Source organism: Cydia amplana, chromosome 12, assembly GCF_948474715.1.
Source record: "Cydia amplana chromosome 12, ilCydAmpl1.1, whole genome shotgun sequence".
NCBI lineage: Eukaryota > Metazoa > Arthropoda > Insecta > Lepidoptera > Tortricidae > Cydia > Cydia amplana.
Window position 1 is genome coordinate 4,588,203 of NC_086080.1, and position 24,701 is coordinate 4,612,903.

Here is a 24,701-nt window from a genome sequence, read left to right on the forward strand (position 1 = left end):
CGCGGTTAGAAGAAGCTGATGTCAACTTCAGCCAACGTCAACGCCAGTCTTCTCCGAGACCACGGGGACAACGCCGTCCTCTAAACGTCGGAGGTAAATCTTAAAAACTTAGATACGCGATTAAGTCCCGTTGTACAATTTAATAATGTGTAAAAATCGTGAAAGTTTAAATCAGCGGTAGTACTTATATGATGGCCCGTCGGAAACATTTCAAAATTGCGAAGCTCCCAATTAGAAAATGTTCGGAAATTTCTCATTATGTTTTAAGCCAAATCCATAGAATAAGACTTCCCACGTCTCCGTTTTAAGCAGCGGCCGCCATTTAAAATTCATAAGTGAGTTAATTTTCCAGTTCCTTCTCAGTTCGCATTCATTAAGGGGAAGTCGTGTAATCTACCACTGCACCCGTGCGGTGGTGCTGACTAAAAACTGTCAGTACAGTACCATAGACGAATGATTAATATGTAATTTATGTACGGTATTTGAAGGCAGTAAAGTCGACGTTAAAGATATATTTACACTTTTGCACTTTAGTTCTTTGTAATAAGGCGAAATATGTAAACATATATTTGAGACGTCAAATACTCGTCAAATAGTCGACGGACTGTACTAAATATGTACTTATAACAATAAAATAATAAGTAAAACGCTTTCTACTTTCTCCTTATCTCAATAAAAGCGCCATGTGTTTGTTAAGAATCAACATAATCACTTCACGCTGCGCGAGGATAAGTAAATGAAGAGATAGGTATTGGTTCTTAACAAACACATCCCTCGCTCTCACATCTCAAGTGGAAACGCAACCTAAAATTTGACTGTCACATAAGGATCACATATTTACAGAACAAGAACCTATTTACAGAGCGTTTTCACAGCTGCAATTGCGTGGAATTGCGAAATTTGTAATAAGAAGTAACATTATTTGTTAGTCAAGTCACAGAATAACTAATAGTACTACCGGTTAAGTATATTAGGTAGTATACCTATCAATTATTTTGCTACATTATAAAATGGTGGAGGATGCAACCGGCTCAAGGGGCTCACTGTGAAGGAGATGTAAAAAAAGTTGCAGTTCTCGTAAACACTTTACAAAGAGAGTCTGATGAATACACTGTTACTTTACTGTCTGTACCAAGTGCTAGAAACTGTGGGTGTTAAGTGGTTAGGGAACCACTTTCATTAAACTGAACCTTGTACGAATTGATCGCTCCTATTTTTAAATAGAAGTTTGTCCCTGGAAACAAAAAAATTGCATTATCGTTCGACTTCCAGAAAAGACATTTAGGGACTTAGGTACAGTCGCCATCAGATATATCGGAGTGACTCAGAATGATATATACGAATACAGCCTTTTTTACAACATTAGGTACGGGTGGCTCTGTTAATAAAAAAAAATGTGGATACCTCTAGGTACAGTCAGCATCAATTGTTGCGGATGAAATCAACACGCTGCTACGAAGCTCGAAAGCGTTTGTTCGTGGTTTTTGGTTATTCGTAAGCAATATTTCAATAAGGCAAGCCGCTCGCGTGGACTAAATTGATTTACTGCGAGGAGATTTACGAGGTAAAGCTTGCTGTACACTGTTAACTGAGCGATATTCATGTGATATAAACTGTATCTAAAAACCCGGCCAAGTGCGAGTCGGACTCGCGCACGGAGGGTTCCGCACCATCAACAAAAAACAAGCAAAAAAACGGTCACCCATCCAAGTACTGACCCCGCCCGACGTTGCTTAACTTCGGTCAAAAATCACGTTTGTTGTATGGGAGCCCCACTTAAATCTTTATTTTATTCCGTTTTTAGTATTTGTTGTTATAGCGGCAACAGAAATACATCATCTGTGAAAATTTCAACTGTCTGGCTATCACGGTTCGTGAGATACAGCCTGGTGACAGACGTACGGACGGACGGACGGATAGCGGAGTCTTAGTAATAGGGTCCCGTTTTTACCCTTTGGGTACGGAACCCTAAAAAGGCTTACACAAATGAATTGTGGAATGAACTAGCGAACTATCGCCCGCCGCATTTCCGGACCGATACGGCATACCGCTTTCAAACGTTCGAGAAAAGAGTGTACTCCGTATTTTAAAGGCCGGCAACGCATTTGTAACGCCTCTGGTGTTGCAGGTGCCCATGGGCAACGGTAATTGCTTATTATCAAGCAATTTTTTTGGTCGTTTGCCGTTTTACATTCGTAGGCAGGGGCGATCCCGAGTGGCGCACTCACGGGGTACAGTCGGCGTCAAATAGATAGTGACAGCCAAAGTGGCCAAATATATCGCAACAGCTTTATTGCCATTTCAGTGTGCGTACTCTATATCTATCTGATCGTACAGAGGGCCTTCCGCAAACATAAAACAACAAAATTTCGTTACCTGCCTCGTATGTATTGTTTTTGCATATGCAAGTGGTAGAGACAGAAAACGAAATTAGAATTTTCAACGTCCACGACAGGCCCTGAGTACCTATAGGTAGTCCGTGTCTTACGTACGACAATGAGTTCGTATGTTGTAATGTGCGATCGGCCTAAAGCTTTTAAACGCAAATTTGTTTACCGCCCGTACCTAAGTACCTACTGATGATAGAATGCCGTACAAATGGTTCGCTTTCGCAATACACGGCATTATTTGAATAATACTTGTACATTCACGTCAATGAAATGCTGTCACATTTCTTGCTTAATAGAATTTCGGCTGAATTCTACAAGGTTTATAAAAGGTCTATTCCGGTAGCGAACACGCGCAGACTAGGGCTTGCAATTCGAATATTCGAATATTCGAATTTGTCGAATATTCGACCTGTTTTGATATTCGAATATTCGGCCGCTCAGGTTTCGAATATTCGAATATTTTTTTAATCTATAAAAAAATCTATGTCATCCGCTGTAGTTACAGTTTCTGTGTGTTTTACGGGTATTTACAGTGAATGAGGAACGGTAGGTACCCAAATACGAAGGAAATAATATTTTTACTGTATTCCTCTCGATAGACTTCGTGAATACAGTGAAACCTAACTCAATTTAAAAGAAAACGAAATCAAAAAGTATGTTATTTTTACGGTGCGTAAGTTTTAAGTTAAAGGGTAATTCTGTTTATTCAGTACAAGCGTACGTTAAGCGAATTTTTGAAGTCTAAACCTTGCCACTTATCGCAATTCTCAAATTTAATCATACCAAACCTGCTCAACTTGGTAATCTAACCATGCACCTTTAGCTGACGAATAATCCACCCAGTACTCAACTAACTTTTTCCCTTAAATATTCTAATATTATATAATTAGCCGACCATTAGGAATAATAACTTGCCAAAACAAATAAAGTCGATAAAGATTCAAAATACAATGAAATTAAAGGCCTTTTTACAGGCCTCTGAGTGATTACAAGTTAATTTAAATCGGAAAATAATTACCTACTACCTAGGTGTTTGGATGGTTAAAGTTATATTATTTCACGCAACGACGCATTTATAATAAGATTTATCTAGAAATATTAAATACGTCTAATTTTGACGTTTTACTTGTTTTTATAAATGTGGGCATCTTATAAATAGTAGGATGATAAAATCTAGTCAATTAAGTGGATTTCTGCCAAATATCCTTAGTTTTAGCAATATGTGAAAAAAGCTTTTGAATAAAACGATAATAAACCGATTTCTCGTTCCTTTTCTTAATTTTTATAATATTCGAATAATTATTCGAATATTCGAATACGTCGTCAGAAAAAGTCGAATATTCGAATATCTGAAAGTTTCGAATATTTGCAAGCCCTAGCGCAGACTAAATAGACACCACTCTATGAAGTGTTTACAAAGTATATACTCGTAGATCCAATTGTTAGTAGCTAAGTACTTATTTGTAAAAATGCTACCCGTCGAGAGTAGTACTGAGTTGTATCCTATTACAGACTATACAACTTTATACTCGTACTTACTATACGACTACCAGCCTATCTTCATTATCCTTAGTAGGTACATTCTATCATAATATATCATATAATTATAAAGAATTTGTATTTGTAATTATTATGTAAAATTATGTTTACATACACGCCTCAGCGTGCAAATTAAGTGTACAACAACAATACAGCAACTTAACTTACTTTTATTAAGTACAGCAACTTTCAAGTTGTTGTAGTTAATACTTAAAATTTTGTTTGATTTAGGTAGATAAATAAAAAGTATCACAAGCGAACTTTGTATAATAATATAATTAAGCGAACTTTATAATAGCGTTCTCGTAAATAAACACTTATGGCGTTATTCATAAACGGCTGCTAACTTAATCAGTTGATGATCGTCGTTTGTCCCTATCTGTCGTTATGCTATAGAGAGGGCCAAACGACGATCATGCGCTGATTGACTTAACAGACGTTTATGAATAACGCCGTTAGAATTTTTCAAACGCGGATAATTGCCAGCTCCCGAACCGTTTTTATTATGGCCCATAAACGCAGCCCTCTGATTGGTCCTCACTTATCCAGCCCTAATAAGAAGCCTTCAACCACCAATAACAAAACGCTGAAACTTTATGAGAACGCTTTGCAGTTACTACGTTTTTCTTTTGAAGTTTTACAAAGCTTAATACTGAGTGAATCTTTATTACGCTCGTCTGTAACTTTGTTTGTGGATGATCTTTATTACAAAGCTTTAAGGTTCAAAATTTAATGGTTAATTTATTATGTCGATGGAATTGTCTCGGTGTTGCGCGTGTGAAGCGTGAGAGTTTTTCAGAAGTGGGTTAATCAAGGACTAATAGTATGATAAACTAATTGTGTCGAGCTATCAAGAGTTAATCTTGTTTCTTTATTGAGGCTGGGTCATCTACTCGTAATTATGATTGGGGTTAGCTACTAAATTACTAATTATTGACGCAAAAGGCAATAAGTAAGTATGATACATTTTGCGAATGGCTAAACTACACCATACCATAAGTATTAAGTATACCTATTTAACTATGTATGATTTATCTCAATAATCTTATTTACGTTCATTCCTCTCCAATTTTAAAAGGTTCATATGTATAGACGGGGCTTTGTCTGGGTCCTAACGTGACATGGGTGACTTTATTAACATGTTCACTAAACTTTCTATTCAATAATGTGCTTTTATTACGTATAGAAATAGGGTATTTGAATTTTTTTTATGAATGGTATCAGGCGATCAGGTTTGTTTTGAGGATCAAATGTCTGTATGGGACCCATTGTGTTAAAGCAATACAAAAGTAGCTGATGGTCAAAGTCTGGCACCCGCACTTTACTTACGAAACGCTTCATAGAAAATGCTATACATCGTGACGTCACCATGTAACGTTACAAGTTTCAATGTATGGAAAACAAGGAAATTGCGATTTTATCGGTGATATATTGCGTTTATGTATATGGTTGCTATACAATATTTTTTTCAATAGAATGTAAGGAGTCGAATGATATAATTATTTTTTCATGGTATATACCTTAAGCTAAAAAAATTTTTTTGTTGAATCTTTGAGGTCTTGTATTTTTTTATTATTCCCGTATATTTTTTTAAATTTCCAATGTATTGTGATAAATTGCTCATTTTCTATCTATTTAACAAGATTCAGTTATAAAATTCAACATGTGTCAAATACCCTATTATTTTTTGTGATTTGTCGTTTTACTTTGAATGCCCACAAAGGCATTAATAAATAAATGTTTAGGTGACAGATTTATTTAACAATAGCTAGCTAATTATTAGACATAGGGTGTCATATATGTGCATTCAACTAGGCATGTTTTATCACCTGGGATAAAGCCTTTTGTTGCTAGCATGTAAGATTTAGGAATTTTGGGCAAAATGTTTCACTATTCGGCGAATTTATTATAACTTCTCAAATATTTTCGCTAGATACTCATCACAACTGGCTTTGGACTTTTTTGCATCTGATTTTCATAGTGTAAAATATTTTACCCTTTTTCTACCATTAACTAACAACCATAGTAACGTTACGTTGAAGCTATATTACGTCTCGAAGAAGCAATCCCGCTATGTAGAAATTTTTCTACTAGACTAGTATACGTTAGATTTGCCATACAAATCCATGTCACCATAATTATGATGTAGTTATAGATAGGTACGTAGAGTTTCCTCGCATCTACGAAGGTCGAGTGCCTCAACCAACTTTACAGAGAGCCTATACTTAGTTGGTCAAACCAATTTGTTAGCCAGTAAGAACCAGGAAAACTATACCCATCCTTTTCTTTTGGGTGCTAGTACTAGTGTAAGACAAAGATAGTATGATTCTCTCTCTCTATGTTTGAAATGAGACAGTCCTTTTAACAAATTATATGTCATTACCGATCAGGAATGTTAGCTACAGTACTAACCTTTTTTTTTTATTAGGGGGTAAAATGCATCCCGCATACCACACGGGTGCGAGGGGTGACCCGGGTGGTTATGTGGGACTCCCGTCTAGGCTAATGAGGCCCACGGTATACCCACTAAAAACCCGGGGTTACGGGAACGCTTGCGTACTCATCCGCGACCCCACCGGCGGCAGCCGCGTACGAGCGGCTCCTTCGCGAATGCCCGAAGGCCCTTCACGTTAAGCGCGCCAGATGGTTCGACGCGCCTTCCTCCTCGGCCTCCGTTCTGCACTGTAGCGGACCCCCTCGAGCCCGCCACAAGGAAGCCACGGGCGCCAGAAAATTCCCCGGCGCCCGGCGACAGATCAGGTCTATGGTTCTGCCGCAAAACCACAACTCGGCTGCAGAGGATAGGGAGAACGGCACATCGTAACACCGACACTCCTCTTCCTCTGCAGCCCCACCAACGCCGCTACAGCGGAACGGCCCCGCCAAGTTCGCAGGGGATAGGGAGAGTGGCGTATCGTAATACCATCACGCCTCTTCCCCTGCGACCCCACCTCGGCCGCCGAAGATAGGGAGAACGGCTCACCGCAATACCGACACTCCTCTTCCTCGACGGTCCACCTCCAACGCGTCACAAGCGGGCTTAACAAGCCCACTTGGAGCGTCCTCCTCGGGCCAACCCGCACCTCAAACAGGCCGGCCCTGGTTGCCTCTTCGCTTCACCGTGGGTGACCAAGCCACGGTTACTAAGCCCCTCCACCACGACAAGGTGAGCAACCTGCGGGGGGAGCTACAGTACTAACCTAACCTAACCTAACGCGACAATAATAAAAGTATTATTTATCATTCAATATATTATTGCTACCATATCAGCAACTATAACCCTCAAATCTTGTACACTTATTGCGTCTCATACCCATTAAAAAGGAACCAGTAATTGGCAGCTTCGTAACTCGAAGCATCGCCGCATGCTCGGCCCATAAAGAAATCCTCAAAATGGCGGACTGTAAAAGTTTTATTTCAAGAAATTGCGACGTAATTTGAAGGTATACGAGACAAAATAAAACACAAGTACGTTATGATGCTGCTGAATTTTTCTCTGCTTGGAAATTCAGTGGATTTATTTCATGTTTATGAATATACTCGTACTCGTATTCTAGGATTTTTATTCTAAAACTTACAGATTCAGCTCGTGAGTATATTTTTGTAAATGTATGTTTTGAAAGTTCGTAGTAAAATATGCGAGACCTATACAAGCATTGACAATAATTGAATTTGTTTTGTTTACTGATGGTATTTTGTCCTGGGATTGTCATGTCGAATTCTGAATTTAAATATCCGGAGTTCCAAATATGTATGTTTATCAGCCAGTCAGTCTACGTCAGGTCGCCACGGAGATTGGAAGCCACGACAGTCTACATATAGTTCAAACCAATTTGTCAGTAAATAGGAACAAAAAAACTATACTCATCCTTTTCTTTTGGGTGCTTATTAGTGTAAGACAAAGATAGTATGATTCTCTCTGTCTATGTTTGAAATGAGACATTTGTTTCTGGGCGCAATATTAGTGTCCCCACGTACTCGTATACATCATCAATCTCGCTTTTGTGGCGCTATGTGATAATTAATGGCATTCAAACCACAGTCGCCAAGGATACCGGAGGCGAACGTGTTGCCTCTCTGTCGCACTTGTAAATTCGTACGTAAGTGTGACAGGGAGGCAACACGTAGAACGTGGGTTGCGGTTTTGGACAGCTCCGTTGTGCCCACGGCTTGTCATATAAGTACATAGGTAATTGATGTACCTACTTAATTATGTTCTTCGTTAGTACAAACCGGGATTTATATGATGTTTTAACGTTCTGCACTTTAAATTGTTTAAATATTTTGCAACCATTCATTTTCTAGATGGTTTTTTGTCAGTAAAACATTTTTAGAGGAGTTTATATTGCCGACCGTTCAACGTCACTATTAAATTTCAACCATAGAGCTGATTTATCACCGTGAGAGCCTAGCTTTATGTAATGTTTATAGAATAAATCAGTGATAAAACTAGGGCCTATTTGGGGTTCTGTAAACGTTTACAACACCATTATAGTGCTAATCATGAACACTAATTAGCACGCTCCAAAACGTTCTCAGTACGGATATGATGGTCGTTCTTGTCTACGTGACAGCGTGATAAAACGGTGTCCGTCACTTTCTTTCCCACGGTGTTAAACAGTGACAGTTATTTTATCACGTGGATAAAGATGGATAAAGCTATCCATAATAGGCTGGCAGGACTTTTATAGTACCAAATTTTGTTACTTGGGACGTCGTCACATAGAGACGAAAATAATAGTATATTATGTATCGCTTTAAGGATGACTCACGTTAGACCGGGCCGTGTCCGGGCCAAAGCTTCCGGAGCTTCGTTTTCTATGGAAAGTATCACGTGATCACCGGTCATCTGTCATAGAAAAGTATGCGCCGGAAGCTACGGCCCGAACACGGCCCGGTCTAACGTGAGTCATCCTTTAATATCCTATAACCTATAACTCAAGTGAAACGAAACATTGCATATAGGTACCTACCATGCGTATTATGGCGTACCTATAAAGGTGATATCAGGTGGACAGCCGACTGAATGTACTCTCGAATGAATGATGCTGAATGAATCCGCTGACTGATGGATTCATTCGTTCCGTTTAAACGTTCTGATGTGAATGAATGATTTATGATGATTACACACTTTGTAAGGATTTCAAAGTTTATTTAGCCAGTCGGAAGGTATATTTATTAATGGGCTGGCTTATACCTTCATTGTTTTACATTACAATTCTTTAAATTACTGTGATTGATAGATGTCAGGTGTTTATTTAATTAAGGGGCTATAACGGCAATTAAAATAAACGGTGCCAGGAACATTGTACCTATACCTAACACAACGTTATTATATAACATTAACTTCGGGTATAAATAACTAGGGAACAATTTATTTTTTATAGTTTGAATTGTGTTTTAAGTATGTACCTAAGTACCAGTCACACTACTATATGTATAAGGCATAAATTATAAACCAATGTATAAACATTGAGGTATGTATATACAAGAGACGACATCTCGAACAAAATGTTTCCGCACATGCATGCATGCGAAGCCGAAAATTGTTAATAAAGACGCCACGAGTATTTTTTGACTCAGTTAAACAACGTTGCATTATAATACTTTTTCTACGACCAAACATTTACTTTGAAAACTAAATAATAGTAAATCAACAGTTATTCCATTGCTTACCGGTGAAATGTTATTCCATCCCTTTTATTATATTTTCTTGTGCTATTGTTGCAACTTTTTAATACGCACGAAGGCATTTTTTAATTTTTAATTTTTTTTTAAATTTTCTGTGCACGTGTGGCATCTCGTCAGTGGTCGGTGACGTACTAAAAGCAAAGAAGTGCATGCACTTCTCTGAGGTGTGGAAACATTTTGTTCGTCTCTTGTATATACCTCAATGTATATAAATAAGTTACTCTATGTTATAAACTGAAATAGATTAGATTATGTCATATACTAAGGAAAATACATATACAGAGCCTCGATCATCGCCGACGAGTCGCATGTCTATCGGTGTTCTATCGGATACATTCTGGAGAATGCGCACAAGAGCTGCATGACCTGATTCCACCTTCCCCTTTCCATCATCGGACGTCCAGGCGCGGGGAGCGAATGCACCCGTTCGTGGTTAACATCCCATTTGTCCGCACAAAACGATTTGCCTCGTCTTTTTTGGTAAGGACGGCTAAGGAATGGAATGCGCTCCCGTCATCCGTATTCCCTGAGAAATATGACCTGGGTCTCTTTAAAGCTAGAGTGAATAGGCTATTACTGAACCGGTGAGCTCCATCTTAGGCTCTGTCTTCACTTTCCATCAGGTGTGTCTAGAGCCAATCGCCGATCAGTTTATCATAAAAAAAAAAAAAAAAAAAAAAAGTGGCCGTGGCCAATATCTAACCGGCGTCTTCAGCTTTTGCAGCACGCGGCTGAAGCCACTTCTAGGCCAGCCGGCCACAGCGGTACCCGTCCCAAATTCTCGACTATGCAATCTTTTAAAGGCTAGACGAGTATAAAGCCCCGTCTCCATATCGCGCGGCAAACCATCGAACATTGGCTTGCGCGGCAGCCGCGCGCAATGGATACCCGGTTGGCTCGCGAGCCAACCCGGTATCCATTACGCGCGGCTGCCGCGCGAGCCAATGTTCGATAGTTTGCCGCGCGATATGGAGACGGGGCTTAATACATACAACTACAAATACAAATATACAAATATTGTATTTGTAGGTGTACAAATATTTTACATTATAGTGACTATTATTATAGTCGGATCAAGCTAATTCTGACTATGACATATCAGAGTATGTAAGTACCAGAATAATTGTCATATTTTCATAGAAATTTGACGTTTATACTGACACTTGCACACTTCGCCATTGCAAAGTCTGTGCAGAGTTAACTTGGTCTGCGACTCTATCTTTAGGTCACACATAATATATATCACTTGCCTCGAATAGGCCACATTTCTACGTGAATGACAGCTATAATTCGCAACTCAATAGCCTATAGGTATACAGTAACTGAAACTATAATAGTTGAACAAAACATAGATGAGTGGAGAGTAATGTGCCGCGGGGATATTCCTCGTGGACATAATACCGGGAACTTTTACAAGTGACCGAAAAACTAATATTCATTAAAATTATCTTAAGTCAGGAAAATTACCGGGAATGTAACGTGTATAAGTCTAGTTTTGGGGTACCGAATCGGCCAATTCCCGAAAACAGATAATAGATAGAGGTACTACCGCGTATACCATATTCTTTTTAGACAGGAGCCATATTAAATACTGTTGTCATCTATAGTTCTTTTAAAAATTTACTACAGTCGGAAAAATTCCTAAGAACGTTACCGAAAATATTACCTACCGGAAATATTAGGCCGAACGCTCTTTCATCTGTCAGGCGAAAGCCGGCCGACAATAGGCAGTGTAGCAACCCTTCTCTTCGGAGATTGAGATAAGTAATAAAGTAAGGGAATTTAGATTTCCGGTTAACTTGGAATTTGCTAAAGACTTACATTTAAACAGAATATTTCCAAAAGTTTCTTGAATCGGGAATAATGTTAACATTACCGGGAATATTCCCAAGAACGTTGCCGAAAAAATTATACGACACTAGTTGAGAGGCCGAACGCTCTTGCATCTGTCAGGCCAAGACCGGCCGACAATAGGCAGTGTAGCAACCCTTCTCTTCGGAGCTTGAGATTAGTAATAAAGTAAGGGAATTCAGATTTCCGGTTAAATTGGAATTTACTAACGACTTACATTTAAACAGCATATTTCCAAAAATTTCTTGAATCGGGAATAATGTTAACATTACCGGGAATATTCCCAAGAACGTTACCGAAAAAATTATACGACACTAGTTGAGAGGCCGAACGCTCTTGCATCTGTCAGGCCAAGGCCGGCCGACAATAGGCAGTGAAGAAACCCTTCTCTTTGGAACTTGAGATAAGTAAGGGAATTGAGATTCCCGAATCCGTTTAACTGTTATCTAAATATAGAAGCAGTTACCCTTAAGCTGTGCAGTTGTCAGTTACTTGATGTCATAAAGTGGTGAGATCTAATGTATAACTGAAATTACCTACCTATATTTAATATCGAATTAACATCAACAAAAAATATGTCTGTCAAGTTGCGATACAAAATATATCAAGGGTAACCACAAACTAAGTAATACTAAAGCGTAAGGAATGGGGTAGGGGGACTAATAAATAAAATAAAACATGTAATAAATAAAATAGAATATATATATAATTACATGCAACCCCAGATATATTATATGTTATCTATTGGTCGTAATTACTAATAACCAATGCATGATTGTAAAAATAGATAACCTCTATGTAAGCATATTACCTACTTATTACGCCATTTACGCTGGTAACTTCACACTTATTTTTTATTTAAATTACAGAAACTATAATAAGCTTAACTAATAGGCTAAAAAGAAACAAATTTAATAGATTAAGGTCTATAATTACTTTAAACTGTCGTGTGATATTGACATTTAGCCCACTCGCTTACAACAACTTAAAAAAGGGCTTCATTTTATAGGCTCTTAAATGCGATGTGCCCTTTTAGGTCTACGCGGAACGACATATAAAGGTCACGCAGCTCTAAAAATAATCTCACATCATCGATTTCTATTTTCAACTCTGACATCTGTGAAAGTAAGAAATAAAAAAAAAAACTAAGTGCCATCATTTTATGGAGTTGTTTGAATTGACGTTTTCGTTGAACATACATTAAATTAACAGCATAACACAATAGTAAGATTGTATTTATATCCAACGAAAACAATAATTTGTCTATGCTAAGGAATTGAAAGACATAACGAAGTAATAAAAAAAATAAGTCGATAAGTTCTTGTTAGCCCCACGTTGGGCGCCATGTAAAGTTTTGAGAAGGTTAAAAATAACAATTAACAATTATTCTTTTATTGTTTCTTTGCACCATATTCAACTGTCTAGCCCTATTGTTGGTTGGCAAAGAATGTCCTTCGATATTAAGGTTTGTACTTCGATGTTATTTTTTTATTGATAGGTAACTAAGGTAAGGCAATTAAGGTAATCAATAAAAAATATCAATCAAATACCTTTTTTAATAATCGGCCAGCGTGGAGGTTTGTTAAGATGTATGACAGCTGTTACTTACTATGGGGCAAATTGCTTTCACAGTGTAAAATTGATTTTTTTTAGTCGTTACTACACATAATGCCACGGTCAGGTATATTTTATTTTCCCCACCACGCACACTACACAACCAAATAACTAAAAGGCTACTAGCACACTTGATAAATGCTGTACATTAGGCGACCAATATGCCAGCTGTTGTTAGTTGTTCACAAAAGTACAAGTTCAGTTCCCGGACTAATGAGAAACGGCGAATTTCGGTTAGAACCGCACGAGGCGAAGCAAGCGTAAAACAACATGGTGTGATTCTGCCTGTCGAGCCCAAAAGGACGCATTGTCTAAATAAACAGACTAGTAGTTAAGTCATTCTTGTTTAAAAGAGTTAGGTTTGGTTTCTGTTGTTTCGTTGCTGAGCTAAAACTAAATCGGTTTTCTATTACTACAACTAAATAAATACGCTTTTCTGTCCGGAACGGAATTACCTATGTATTTACTTACGTATAGTTTGTTCTGTAAGCGTACAGAGGGAATTTGATGCCGGGTGCTGCAGTTTGAAAAGTTTTTTTTTAACAAAAAATTGAGGAACGAGTGAATAGGCGAGATTTCCATCATGGAAATTGAGAAAAATCTGTGCACAGTAAAACAAAAGCCCAGTTAGCATATCATAAATTGAAAAAAAAAAACTTACATTTATATTTTAAAGATCATTATCGATTCTAGATAATGACTTAGTCGTGCTAAGAGGTATTTGTCTGTCCTGCTATTCTAACGTGTTGTAATAGTAGTTTATGTGACTGCTACATAATGCCTAATTATGTACAGTTACATACACTGGTTTATCTACACACGTTTTATAACCTCTCCAGTAGGGCTAAGATGGCCGGCTCTTTATCTTTTGTCACCATGGCTGTCACGTTCTAACAAATATGTAAGTGTGAAAGTGACGCATAGCATGACAGGTGATAAAAATGCGACCATGATAGCTGGTCAGGATATGTTTAGGAACCGCCATTGAGACATTGATCAACTGTTTGCAATTGCTAATTTCTTTTAGAATTAAACATCATCTCGACTGATATTAAGATCATTTGAATATTTTGAATTCATTTTGACAGATAACAAATTAGTTCTAATATTTTAGTTTACCTTTATGGTGACCGTATTTTGCGGTTTTTGAATGCACCATAAAGGCATTATGATAATTATGTTTGTAGATAAAATAAATAAGATAATTAGGCATCTACTTATTATTCAGGGATCTCAAACAGTTTCTTATTGGTCAACTCTGTCGAATGTGCTGTGTACATTGGTCACAACTTCGCAAGCAGGAAACTCATCACAACTAAGGTTGTAAACTCTGGGCCCAGGCTCATCAACGCCTTTTTGACGAAACAAATTTACCAGCTGTGAGAAGGTTGGTACAGCTGTGATAGGGTTATCAATTCAGTATTTTTTATTATATCCTCCAAATTTCCCCGTTGCTTTTAAAGGTCCGATGAACTAGCTGGTCCTGAGAACTGGGTAGGACTCTAGTGTTTACAAATGCGACTCCCATCATAAGAACAGCTGCCGCCAGATTTATTGCAGTCGCTAAAGATTCACGTACTATACCTGAACAAAGCCTTTATTTATCAAGCGTTAAAGTGAATGTTCCGATATGTTTGAGCACCTTGGCTGCTACAATATGGATGGCGACTGTACATTTCAAATCACCACGATTCCTTTGGCCCTTTTAGGGAGCGTCTCGATTCCCGTAATTTTACATAACAGATTATAAGCGAATAAAAGGATAAATGACCTCTTAATTAATGATTCGTACCTACTCTACGAGTTTTTTTGCATAAAAATACAACTAAAGTCAATAAAAAGCATTCAAAAACGTGTGACAGCCCTGTGACCTTGCTCATGGAAACGAATAGAACAAACGGTTCCCTAGAGTTCCAGACGTTATTGACGCAGCGGCAAGTGGCCGTTTCATCCTGTTTGGTCACAGATCACTTAAAAGATGACTCACGTTAGACGGGGCCGTGTCCGGGCCGGAGCTTCGTTTTCTATAGATAGCATCACGTGATCACCGGTCATCTGTCATAGAAAAGTAAGCGCCGGAAGCGCCGGCCCGGACACGGCCTGGTTTAACGTGACTCATCCTTTACTTGTGTTACTTGATCGGTGGTTCTTAATAACATGTATCGATTAATTATGTCCCCTAGAACCCGAGGCCTTTATACGCATAATGCCAAAAACGCAAAACGCCATTTTGTCGTTTCGCGTAATTAAAAAAAATACGCATAACGCCAAATACGCTTTATGACATAAACGCAGAATGCCAAAAAACGCATAATGCCAAAAACGCAGAAAGACAAAAACGCTTACATATAATTATATTATGTTAACAGGAACTATACAGGGTGTCCCAAGAAGTAGTGATATACTGAAGCTGGGAGGTAGAGGACCTAGAGGGCTATCTGAATCACCCCCATGCATGTTCCGCGATTTTTCGTATTTTCGGAGTTATGATTTTTTTAAAGTTTTCACCTTGAGTTTGAGACTTTCACCTTTAGTGATAATGTGGAAATAATAGAATAACAAAAGTATAAAGTCCTGTATTCGACTTAAGTAGGTAACTATAGTTTGTCAAAGGACTGTCTCATTTCAAACATAGACAGAGAGAATCATACTATCTTTGACTTAGACTAGTACTAGCACCCAAAAGAAAAGGATGAGTATAGTTTTTTTTGTTCTTAATTACTGACAATTTTGTTTGACCAACTATAGGTAATTATATAACAGATTACATTTATGTATGGAAGGTTTTGGATGATATCAAATAATTTGTTGGGTGTCATTAGCTTTTGGCATTATGCGTATTTGGTTTTTAAAAAATTTTGGCATTATGCGTATTTGGTTTTTATACAGCTTTGGCATTCCACGTATTTGGCATTAACAGAATTTGGCAATACACGTCTTTGGCGTTTCGCGTATGAATGGCGTTATGCGTTTTTGGCATTATGCGTCTAAAGGACCCGAGGTCTGTACATTACATTTGCAATAACAATAATACACTAATTAGAGCCAAAAAACTTCAAACATTTATTTATTTATTGCACAAAACAAAATACAATCGTACAAAAGGCGGACTTAATGAGGCATTCTCTACCAGTCAACCTTCGGGCAAATGTAATTGTAATTCGGGTAAATGTAATTGAATGTTATTAACATGTATTTATGCTACATATTAACATAACAAAGTTTTGAAAACAAAATTACAGTTAATAATTGGACGACAGTTTATGAATATTCGAGCACCGAATTACCCGATTGTATGCGATCTAAAGATAGATATCGATTTAGATTATTTACATGGACTACCTGGCGACCAGTACACGTGACCCCTCATAACCCACATCATTGTTAAGACCCTCGAGACCAAATTACGTTGGATTTTAGACGGGAAATCTATTGGAAAACAAAGGGCCGACCGCGTACCACTTCGTTGTTTCGTTCGTCTATTTTCCTCCATCGTACTAATATGCAAGAGCGATAGAGAGGCAGATAACGAAGTTTCGATTTACGATTTTCGCAGTAGACCTTCAGCCTTAGGCACCACACACATTATCCCTTTACAAGGCATAAGGGTGTACAAAAGGGTGTTATGCAAAATTTAACCCTATCACTGTGAAATAATGTTCAAAATCATAAGACGATTTGGACTTACAAGATGCATTTGTAATATTGACTTAGTTGTTCGTTTATGGGAAAGCCGTAAGTACCTGTGGTTTCTTGTGAAAATGCGGTTTTTTGTAAAAGTGAAGGTAGGTATTGATTTTTATTTTGATGAAGCGATCGTTATTTCGTTAAATATAAACGCTTTACGAGTAACTTGCCTGTAGTCAGATAATTATGTATACGTATAATGCAACGACATACCTACATGTATTAATTACACTTATAAAAATTAACAGCCTATTAAGAGATGGGTGACTTTTATGTTTGACTAGGGCTCATTTAGACGGCGCGCGAACTCGTAAAGTGTCATTCAATAGAACTTGCTAACTATGTAAACAAAAGTTACTAGTAAATTGACATTCAGTGTCAATTTTAGTATGGCGGTTTGTTTACATAGTTAGCAAGTTCTATTGAATGACACTTTATACGATTTTAGTTACATTGCGGACCATTGAGGTGTCATCAATTCAGCCGGCCGATCAAATAACGCAATGTAATGAAACCTGCATGTGAGTTCTCGCACCGCCTAAATGAGCCCTATAAAAAATAAAATTACATAATTTTGTCTGTAAGTAATAAACTTTATTTCAATTTTTTTTTTATTAATTATCAGACATAATTTGAATAGTTTCAATCTTAATATTTGTTGTCGTTATGTAGATATATCATTAGTATTCGACATAAAACTTACATTTTATTAAAATACATATTTATTTGAAAGTTATATAATGCAAAGTTACTACATAGGTACTTTAAGTTAATATCTATGATTATATGTACAAGTTTCGATTGGTCTAAAATGTATATTTTCTACTTGTATTAAATTAGATATTTAATAAAATATTTTTTATTCAATAAAGCTATTAAAACTTTTTATTTAATCTAAAATATTTTATTTTATTTCATAATACAATAATAAGCAAGGACGTTTAGGATAGGGCAGAAATAAGTATTTGTAGTTATTTAATATTAACTAGAAGTTATAATATGATTGCTTTTTCGGAACTTGTATTTAAAAATCTTAGGAGGTTAGGTATATCGTCTGTCGTGTCACTCTCGCACTTAGGTACGTGACAGCCACAGCGAAAGACGATAATATATTACTATGTACCATCTTCACCCCACTGTCAAAAATTAGGCATTGTCTCAACAGTCTAACGCTGCGTCTTACGTAAGCGAATAACTAGCGAACGCAAAGCGAGGCGGCGCGGCGCGGCGCGGCGGGCCCACGGCGTTCGCGTTCGCAACGAGATCGCCCACGTAGGCCACGTAGGGCACTTCTATAGGCATCAAAGGATTGATTCACCCCGCGCCGCATCGCTTCGCTTCGCGTTCGCATGTTGTTCGCCTACGTAGTACCTACTTACTCTGCGTAACAGCAACCATATAAAATCCGACAAAAAAATTGTAGAAAATTATTGAGCGCGCCACTTCCTGCATAACTGCCACATTTTAGACGTAAAATGCTTGTTACATGGCAACAACTTAATATGGATTTTTTTATTTCAATTTTATTTAATTTCTACTATTTTATGTCGCACTATAGATTTGGCGTACCTACGCCAAAAACTATTCTGTTACATAAAAAAAGTATAGGTACATTTATTTTCTTATAGTAGCACCACACGACTAATGATTTGCGTCCAACGCACTAAGAGACCTTACACACGAGCACAGATATGAAGAGAAAGAGATAAGACACTACTCTACTGGAAACGTTGAAAGAGGATAGCTAGTATAATTTTAAGTTTAATTGGTACTTTGATCATAGAGATAACATGTGGCTTTCGATCAGAGAAGGGTCCTTATGTTTCATCTGCCTTTTTATCATAATTTCTATTGGAATTTCAGTTGGAAACGTTCTTATTGCACTTAAAGTATAAGAACGCTTCTGTGATCGAAAGCCACATATATAATTATGTTACTTAAAGGGTTATATTATATTAGTAGAATAATCAAAACATATTAAACGTATACGTACCTATTCAATTGCACATAACACGTTACGTCACGAATAAATAAAGGGTATAGCCGGGTAAGCATGGCCAAACTGCCCTTAGCGAAAAAAACAATTTCCTTTTACTGGATTATTAACCTATATATAAGTAGTGCTTTCACCAAATATTAAGCCTCAAAATGAATTTTTCAGAAAGCGACCTTAATTATATATACAACATACACAAATTACAAAGAAATCGGATTAGTACTTTGGCTGTAATAAAATAAAAATGATTTTTCTTTTTTTGCATTTTTTTTAAAATCTGGAGCATTTGAGGCTTAATATTTGGCGAAAGCACTACATATACATAGGTTAATAATCCAGTAAAAGGAAATTGTTTTTTTCGCTAAGGGCAGTTTGGCCATGCTTACCCGGCTATACCCTTTAAATATTTGAAATCACAAAATTTACTAATTACAATTATAGCGTCCTTTGAATAGTTCATCTTTCTTAAAAAAGACAATAAAGTTATAAAACAATATGCATTAATTTTGTATTTTAATTCAATAAATTTTGAGTTCATTCCTATACCAATTTTGTTTTTGACACTTTGGAATTAAGTATATTGTAAAATCACATTGAGCAACTTTTTATACAATATGTAGTGATTAAACCCTATTATTATGTGAGTCATATAATTAGGCTGCGGACAGGGGTCTGTTTTTCAAAAGCTTGTAACTTGTAATACAAGCGGATGTCACTTTTTGACAGGTTTAGTTAGAAAGGGACTTCCACTTGTATTACAAGTTACAAGCGTTTGAGAAACGGGCCCCAGCCCGCAGCCTTATTGTTCATTACCTACGAGTAGAAATTTCAATAAGTATATAACAATATCTACGGTCTGAGAAAAAAAACTATTATTTTCGACGTTATTAGGTTTTACTTCATACTCGTATAGGTACCTATTATAAGAATTTCTACTCATATTTCACAAAATGGTACGCACATATCTGACATACTAACTCATAACATAAATTTTAAAGGAGACGATCTTTGATCTGACGTCACTTTCATCAATATTATGAATTATCTGAGATGAAATCTCAGCGAATCGCGAATGCATGCATGCTGGCAGAAAACATAGATTTAAATTATTTTAATGGTAATAGGTACCTAATAGTTAATGTTAGGTATATTCTTTTGCACTATCACGCAATGGTAACTTTATACAAGATTATATTTAAACGCAAGGCCACCTTTAGCGGCATTTATAAGAAAAACATTAGTAAACTAATGGTTTTCATGGTTTGACTAGAACAGAAGTAAATTAATGAAAGGAATATACAAAAAAACGTTATTAGGTATATTAGTGGACCTAAAATATTTCCATCAAATATTATGGACATTGAGTTCTCGTAGATACGATGCCACTAGCATGACTTGTGTTGTCGCGCGCGACTCCTTATGTCAAGCACGATTAAATTGGAGTCGCGCGTGACTACACAAGTCATGCTAGGGAATTTGTAACGAGCTATGCGTCAAGATAAAGAAAGTCACACAAAAGCAGATGACATTTTGGAGAAATTTCTTTCAGGAGCACTGTCTGTGGAATGAGTTCTCCAAAAATAATTCACTTTAACTCGAGAATACGATTTTTTTCCAAGAGAAAGATCATACGCTTTTTTGCCACCAACGTGTGGTAGGATAGAAACATGAGCAAGTTAATATTACTGATATAGATGTCCTTGGTAACGAGACGACAGCTCTACAATCCGAGAGTTGGAAAATAAAGACATTTGCAATTTTTGTGACAGTTTTTTGACTGATTTCTGAGAATATAACACATTATTTCCTACCCGTTGATATTATATTTTTAGTTTTTAGGTTATTTTAAAAGAGTAGCTCCCATGACAGTGACACCAATTATAGGTAGGTATTACACTGCGAAAGCAGTCAAAAGGAACAAACTTCACTTCATGAACTAACCAAACTGATAAAGATTCCCTCTTAAATCAGTTCGACCAGCTTAATACCTCTCGGACTGCAGAACGGGCTGATCTCACACATTAGTTATCGTCAGCCGTCTTGGACTCCTGGGCTTATTCAGATTACCCCCAGACCCTCGAATGTGTACTTGGACGGACCCCGGCATGTCGACTGAGGAATGTAGGCTTGCTGCTCTGGATGCCCGCGGGGAAGGTACGCAGATCCGGAGATCTACGGCGCTGTGCAGGCTGGCGGCGCGTGAGGAGCGGGGGGTGGCGTGCGGGGGGTCGGAGGGGGTTACAAGGACGGGGAGGTCGGCGACGGAGCGCGAGCGCCGCGGAGGGCTCTCGGGGATCAGCGCCATGCCGCCCATGCTGCCGACGAAGACGGAGTTCTGGAAAAAGTGTAAGATCAGACAAATATCAAAATCTGACTAGTAATAATAACTTTATAATTGCAGTCACAGGTCTCCGATCAAACGGCATAAGCCAAATGTAATCGTAAATATGGTGGCCTTAATGCCTGGGCCTTGAACAGTGAACTGCTTGCTCTTTTGAATGAGACCCTGGACGCTCGTAACTGAGGTGGCACACTGCATAATTAGGTAGGTACGTCACCCTACCAACTGCGCCAGATAACATGCTAACCTGACCTGCAGTACGAGTAACTATGTTTTAAAACATACCAATCACTTTGAAACGTCTCCGTTATTTGTAATTTACGAGCGTCATTTCCATTTTTTATTTAAGTACATTAAAGCTGATGAAAGTTGTTCTCCGATAAAAAGCTTTTAAAATTACATTTATTAATTGTTTGTGAACTTTCTGGAATCAGTGTTCCAAATCTTTTCCTTAAAAAATATTCGTCCTATTTCTTTTCGTGACCTTTCTGAAATAAGTTGTAGATTACTTTTCGATTGATTTGTTTCTTGCTTTTACGTGAATGTTTTGTGTGATACTAAATATAATATACAGAAGTTTTTTCATTACTTTTGCTGTTACGAATTAATCACGTAGTACCTTAATAAACATGTGAATAAAGAAATCATACCTACAACGTAAAACATTTGATATCTTGTTCAATAAGTTTTGATATACTTATAATAATAATAATAATAATTTATTTATTTCGGACAAACAAAAGTATCCATAGAGTGTTAGTAATACAAGCAAATATCTTAATCTAGTGTTAGTATTTTTACATTATATACATTTATGTTCGGCTAATTTATAATATAGATACCTACCTACACTACTACAGCATAGCAGGCACCTACACTACAAATTGAGCTACACCTTTGATCTGCTCGGTCCAATGTTTTAGCATCGGACAATCATACCTATCAACAATTTCTCTTAGAATGCTGTTGGGACTACACCTCACACGACTTAGTAATGAGACTATATTTTTACGTAATATAGTCTGAAAACCATCCGTGCGAGCTGTCACAAACATGCCCGATGCAGAGCACCTGCGAGGCAGTCCCATCAGCATTCTAAAAGCATTGTTATACTGTACGCGCAAGGCGTTGTAGGCTCGTTTCGTGTACCGGACCCACAGGCTGCTCGTGTACAAGGATTGACAGTATAATTTAAATAGCGTGATTTTTACACCACGTGAGCAACGAGCAAACCTGCGGGTTATCATATTACTCCGAACCGCCAACGCCCTGCAATACGCCTTATACATAATACATATATTATTTCTTTGGCTTATACATAATACATATATTATTGCCTTGTACATAATACATATATTATTTCTTTGGCTCTTGCATGTTACTTTAATCTGCATACATTTCAAAGTTACCTATGTATGTATTTATATCTAATAGAGGATGTTATATTATTATTTAACTTTGTTTGCTTACCAACATAATGGCTGTGCAATGTAGGTACTTAAAATATTAACAAGGCTTAAGTATTTAAGAATAAATTTCTATGCCCTTAGCTTAGGAGGACTGTATTACTTAGCTTAGGGCAATAAAAATAATTTTTATTTTGAAATATTTTCCATAACAAATTTTGAAATATTTTCCATAACAAATTTTGAAATATTTTCCATAACAAATTTTGAAATATTTTCCATAACATTAATGCAAGCTACACTAATTTTTATTGGTTTTACGAAATACGTGTATTATCGTGTAATATGTATTACCTGTCTAAGACGATGAGGAAGGTATCCACACGGCTGGTAGGCCGGAAAGCCTACACCGCAGTCATACGACAGGCAGCCACGCGATAGAGACGCTCGGTGCTGCAAAATAGCTTAGTCAAAGTTTTGCCAAGACGATTTCTTACGCAGCATACTACGTAGGTGAACAACACGCGAACGCGAAGCGAAGCGATGCGGCGCGGGGTGAATCAATGCTTTGATACCTATAGAAGTGTCCTACGTGAGCGATCTCGTTGCGAACGCGAACGCCGTGGGCCCGCCGCGCCGCACCGCTTCGCTTCGCGTTCGCGAGTTGTTCGCTTACGTAAGCGGGGTTCTTAGTTCGTTCGTCCCTGTTCAGTAGACCTAACATTTCTTACATGATTTGTATCTTAAGGGGCCCACTGGGGCCTTATTCGACATGCCACTTTTGACGTCGCATGTTGAAGTTCATTTGAATCTGAACAATCATGGGTTGTCGAATAGGTAAAGTGTGTCACCTGTCAGTGAATCTCATGTAAACAAATCATTTCATCGCTAGACTTGGTTGTCTATTGGTATGGCCGCCATGTTTGGATTTATGACATTTAAAAGGGGATTCTATGGCATAGAGTAAACTGCATTTCTATTTTCTATAGTTTTTTGATTCCCCTACTCGACGCAAGATGGAGTTAACAGTCAAATTTCGATCTTGGCGTTATAAAAATAAACCGCAAGAACATGACATGCAGTTGCGTTGGTGTAGATCTATCATGAAAACGAATATATGACAATTGTCCAGAATTAAAAAAAACTTGACAATAAACATACAGCAATACATATACCACTAAATGTCAAAAAGAAAACAGATTTAGTATAATTACTAGGTAACAAATTATATATAAAGTTTAAATTTTAAACCAATCGTCGTGGGTCCTAACCCCAGCTCTTAGCAATGAACTTCTTGTAACTTGTGTGAAAAATATCATTTGATATTACACCAATTACTTTATGGTGAAGTAAAATATCATGAGTCATGAGGAAGACGGAGTAGCCAGTAGCCACAATAAGCTATATTTTTGTCCTCTGGGTTAGATGGCAGTGAAATAGGGAGAGATAGTGAAGAATGCGGCAAAATAAGCATTTATTGTGTTGTTAGTAGTTAGTAGACTAGTTTTTTTTTCTAAAAATGAAAATTGACGCAACAGCAAGCTCATAGCCCCCTATGAGCCAGTCTGTTAGGTGCAGGCTTAAGGGCTAATCCCGGGGGAAGCGGAGCGTCGGCGACTAGCTGGTGCATCTGCTTATTAACCTCTTCTCACTTTTACCTCAGGTACTTTGATTAATAAATTAAGGTAAAATTCGTAAGAACTAGTGCCTGTGTCATATTCTAAATTGGACGCTATGCCTAATTAGTTGTTATAAATTAAATACAATAATTATTTATTTAATTAAATTTATAACAACGCAACGTGGGGTTATTCATGATGAATTTTAATGGCTTATATAAGACAGCGGTCGTATATTGCCTCAGAAATTTGGATTTTGTCAGTTTGAATGAACAGCAAACTGGAGACATTGAGATTAATTTTAAACTTATTATTTTAGGTGTTCGTAAGAAATAAGGTATTGACAGTAGTGTCCGACCGAAACATGTTTTTTTGCCGAAACCGAAACCGAAACCGAATGTTCGGCATTGGCTCTAGTTTCGGCCGAAACCGAAACCGAAACCGAAACTTTTGAAGACTTGTTAAAATCGTTGAAAAAATGTCATAAAACAGCTTTTAAACTCATATTAAGGGGCTGTCAACACCCAATGTCCTTGAAATTGATGTTACTTAAGGGGCTCCGCCACG

General features: G+C 37.4%; 1 protein-coding gene across 3 annotated transcripts in view; it reads right to left on the bottom strand.

Annotated features, from left to right (window-relative positions):
* Positions 1 to 20,505: 20,505 nt before the first annotated feature.
* Positions 20,506 to 24,701, bottom strand: part of LOC134652840 (uncharacterized) — a 74,738-nt gene continuing 70,542 nt past the window's right edge. The window contains exons 7-8 of one of the 3 annotated variants that reach the window (XM_063508030.1): positions 22,870 to 22,968; positions 20,506 to 21,103 (exon numbers count right to left, since the gene is read on the bottom strand). In XM_063508030.1, coding sequence (XP_063364100.1) covers positions 20,783 to 21,103; positions 22,870 to 22,968 — 420 coding nt within the window. In that variant the 3' untranslated portion in view covers positions 20,506 to 20,782. The remainder of the gene's footprint in view (positions 21,104 to 22,869; positions 22,969 to 24,701) is intronic. The other 2 variants (XM_063508028.1, XM_063508029.1) reach the window with 2 other exon arrangements.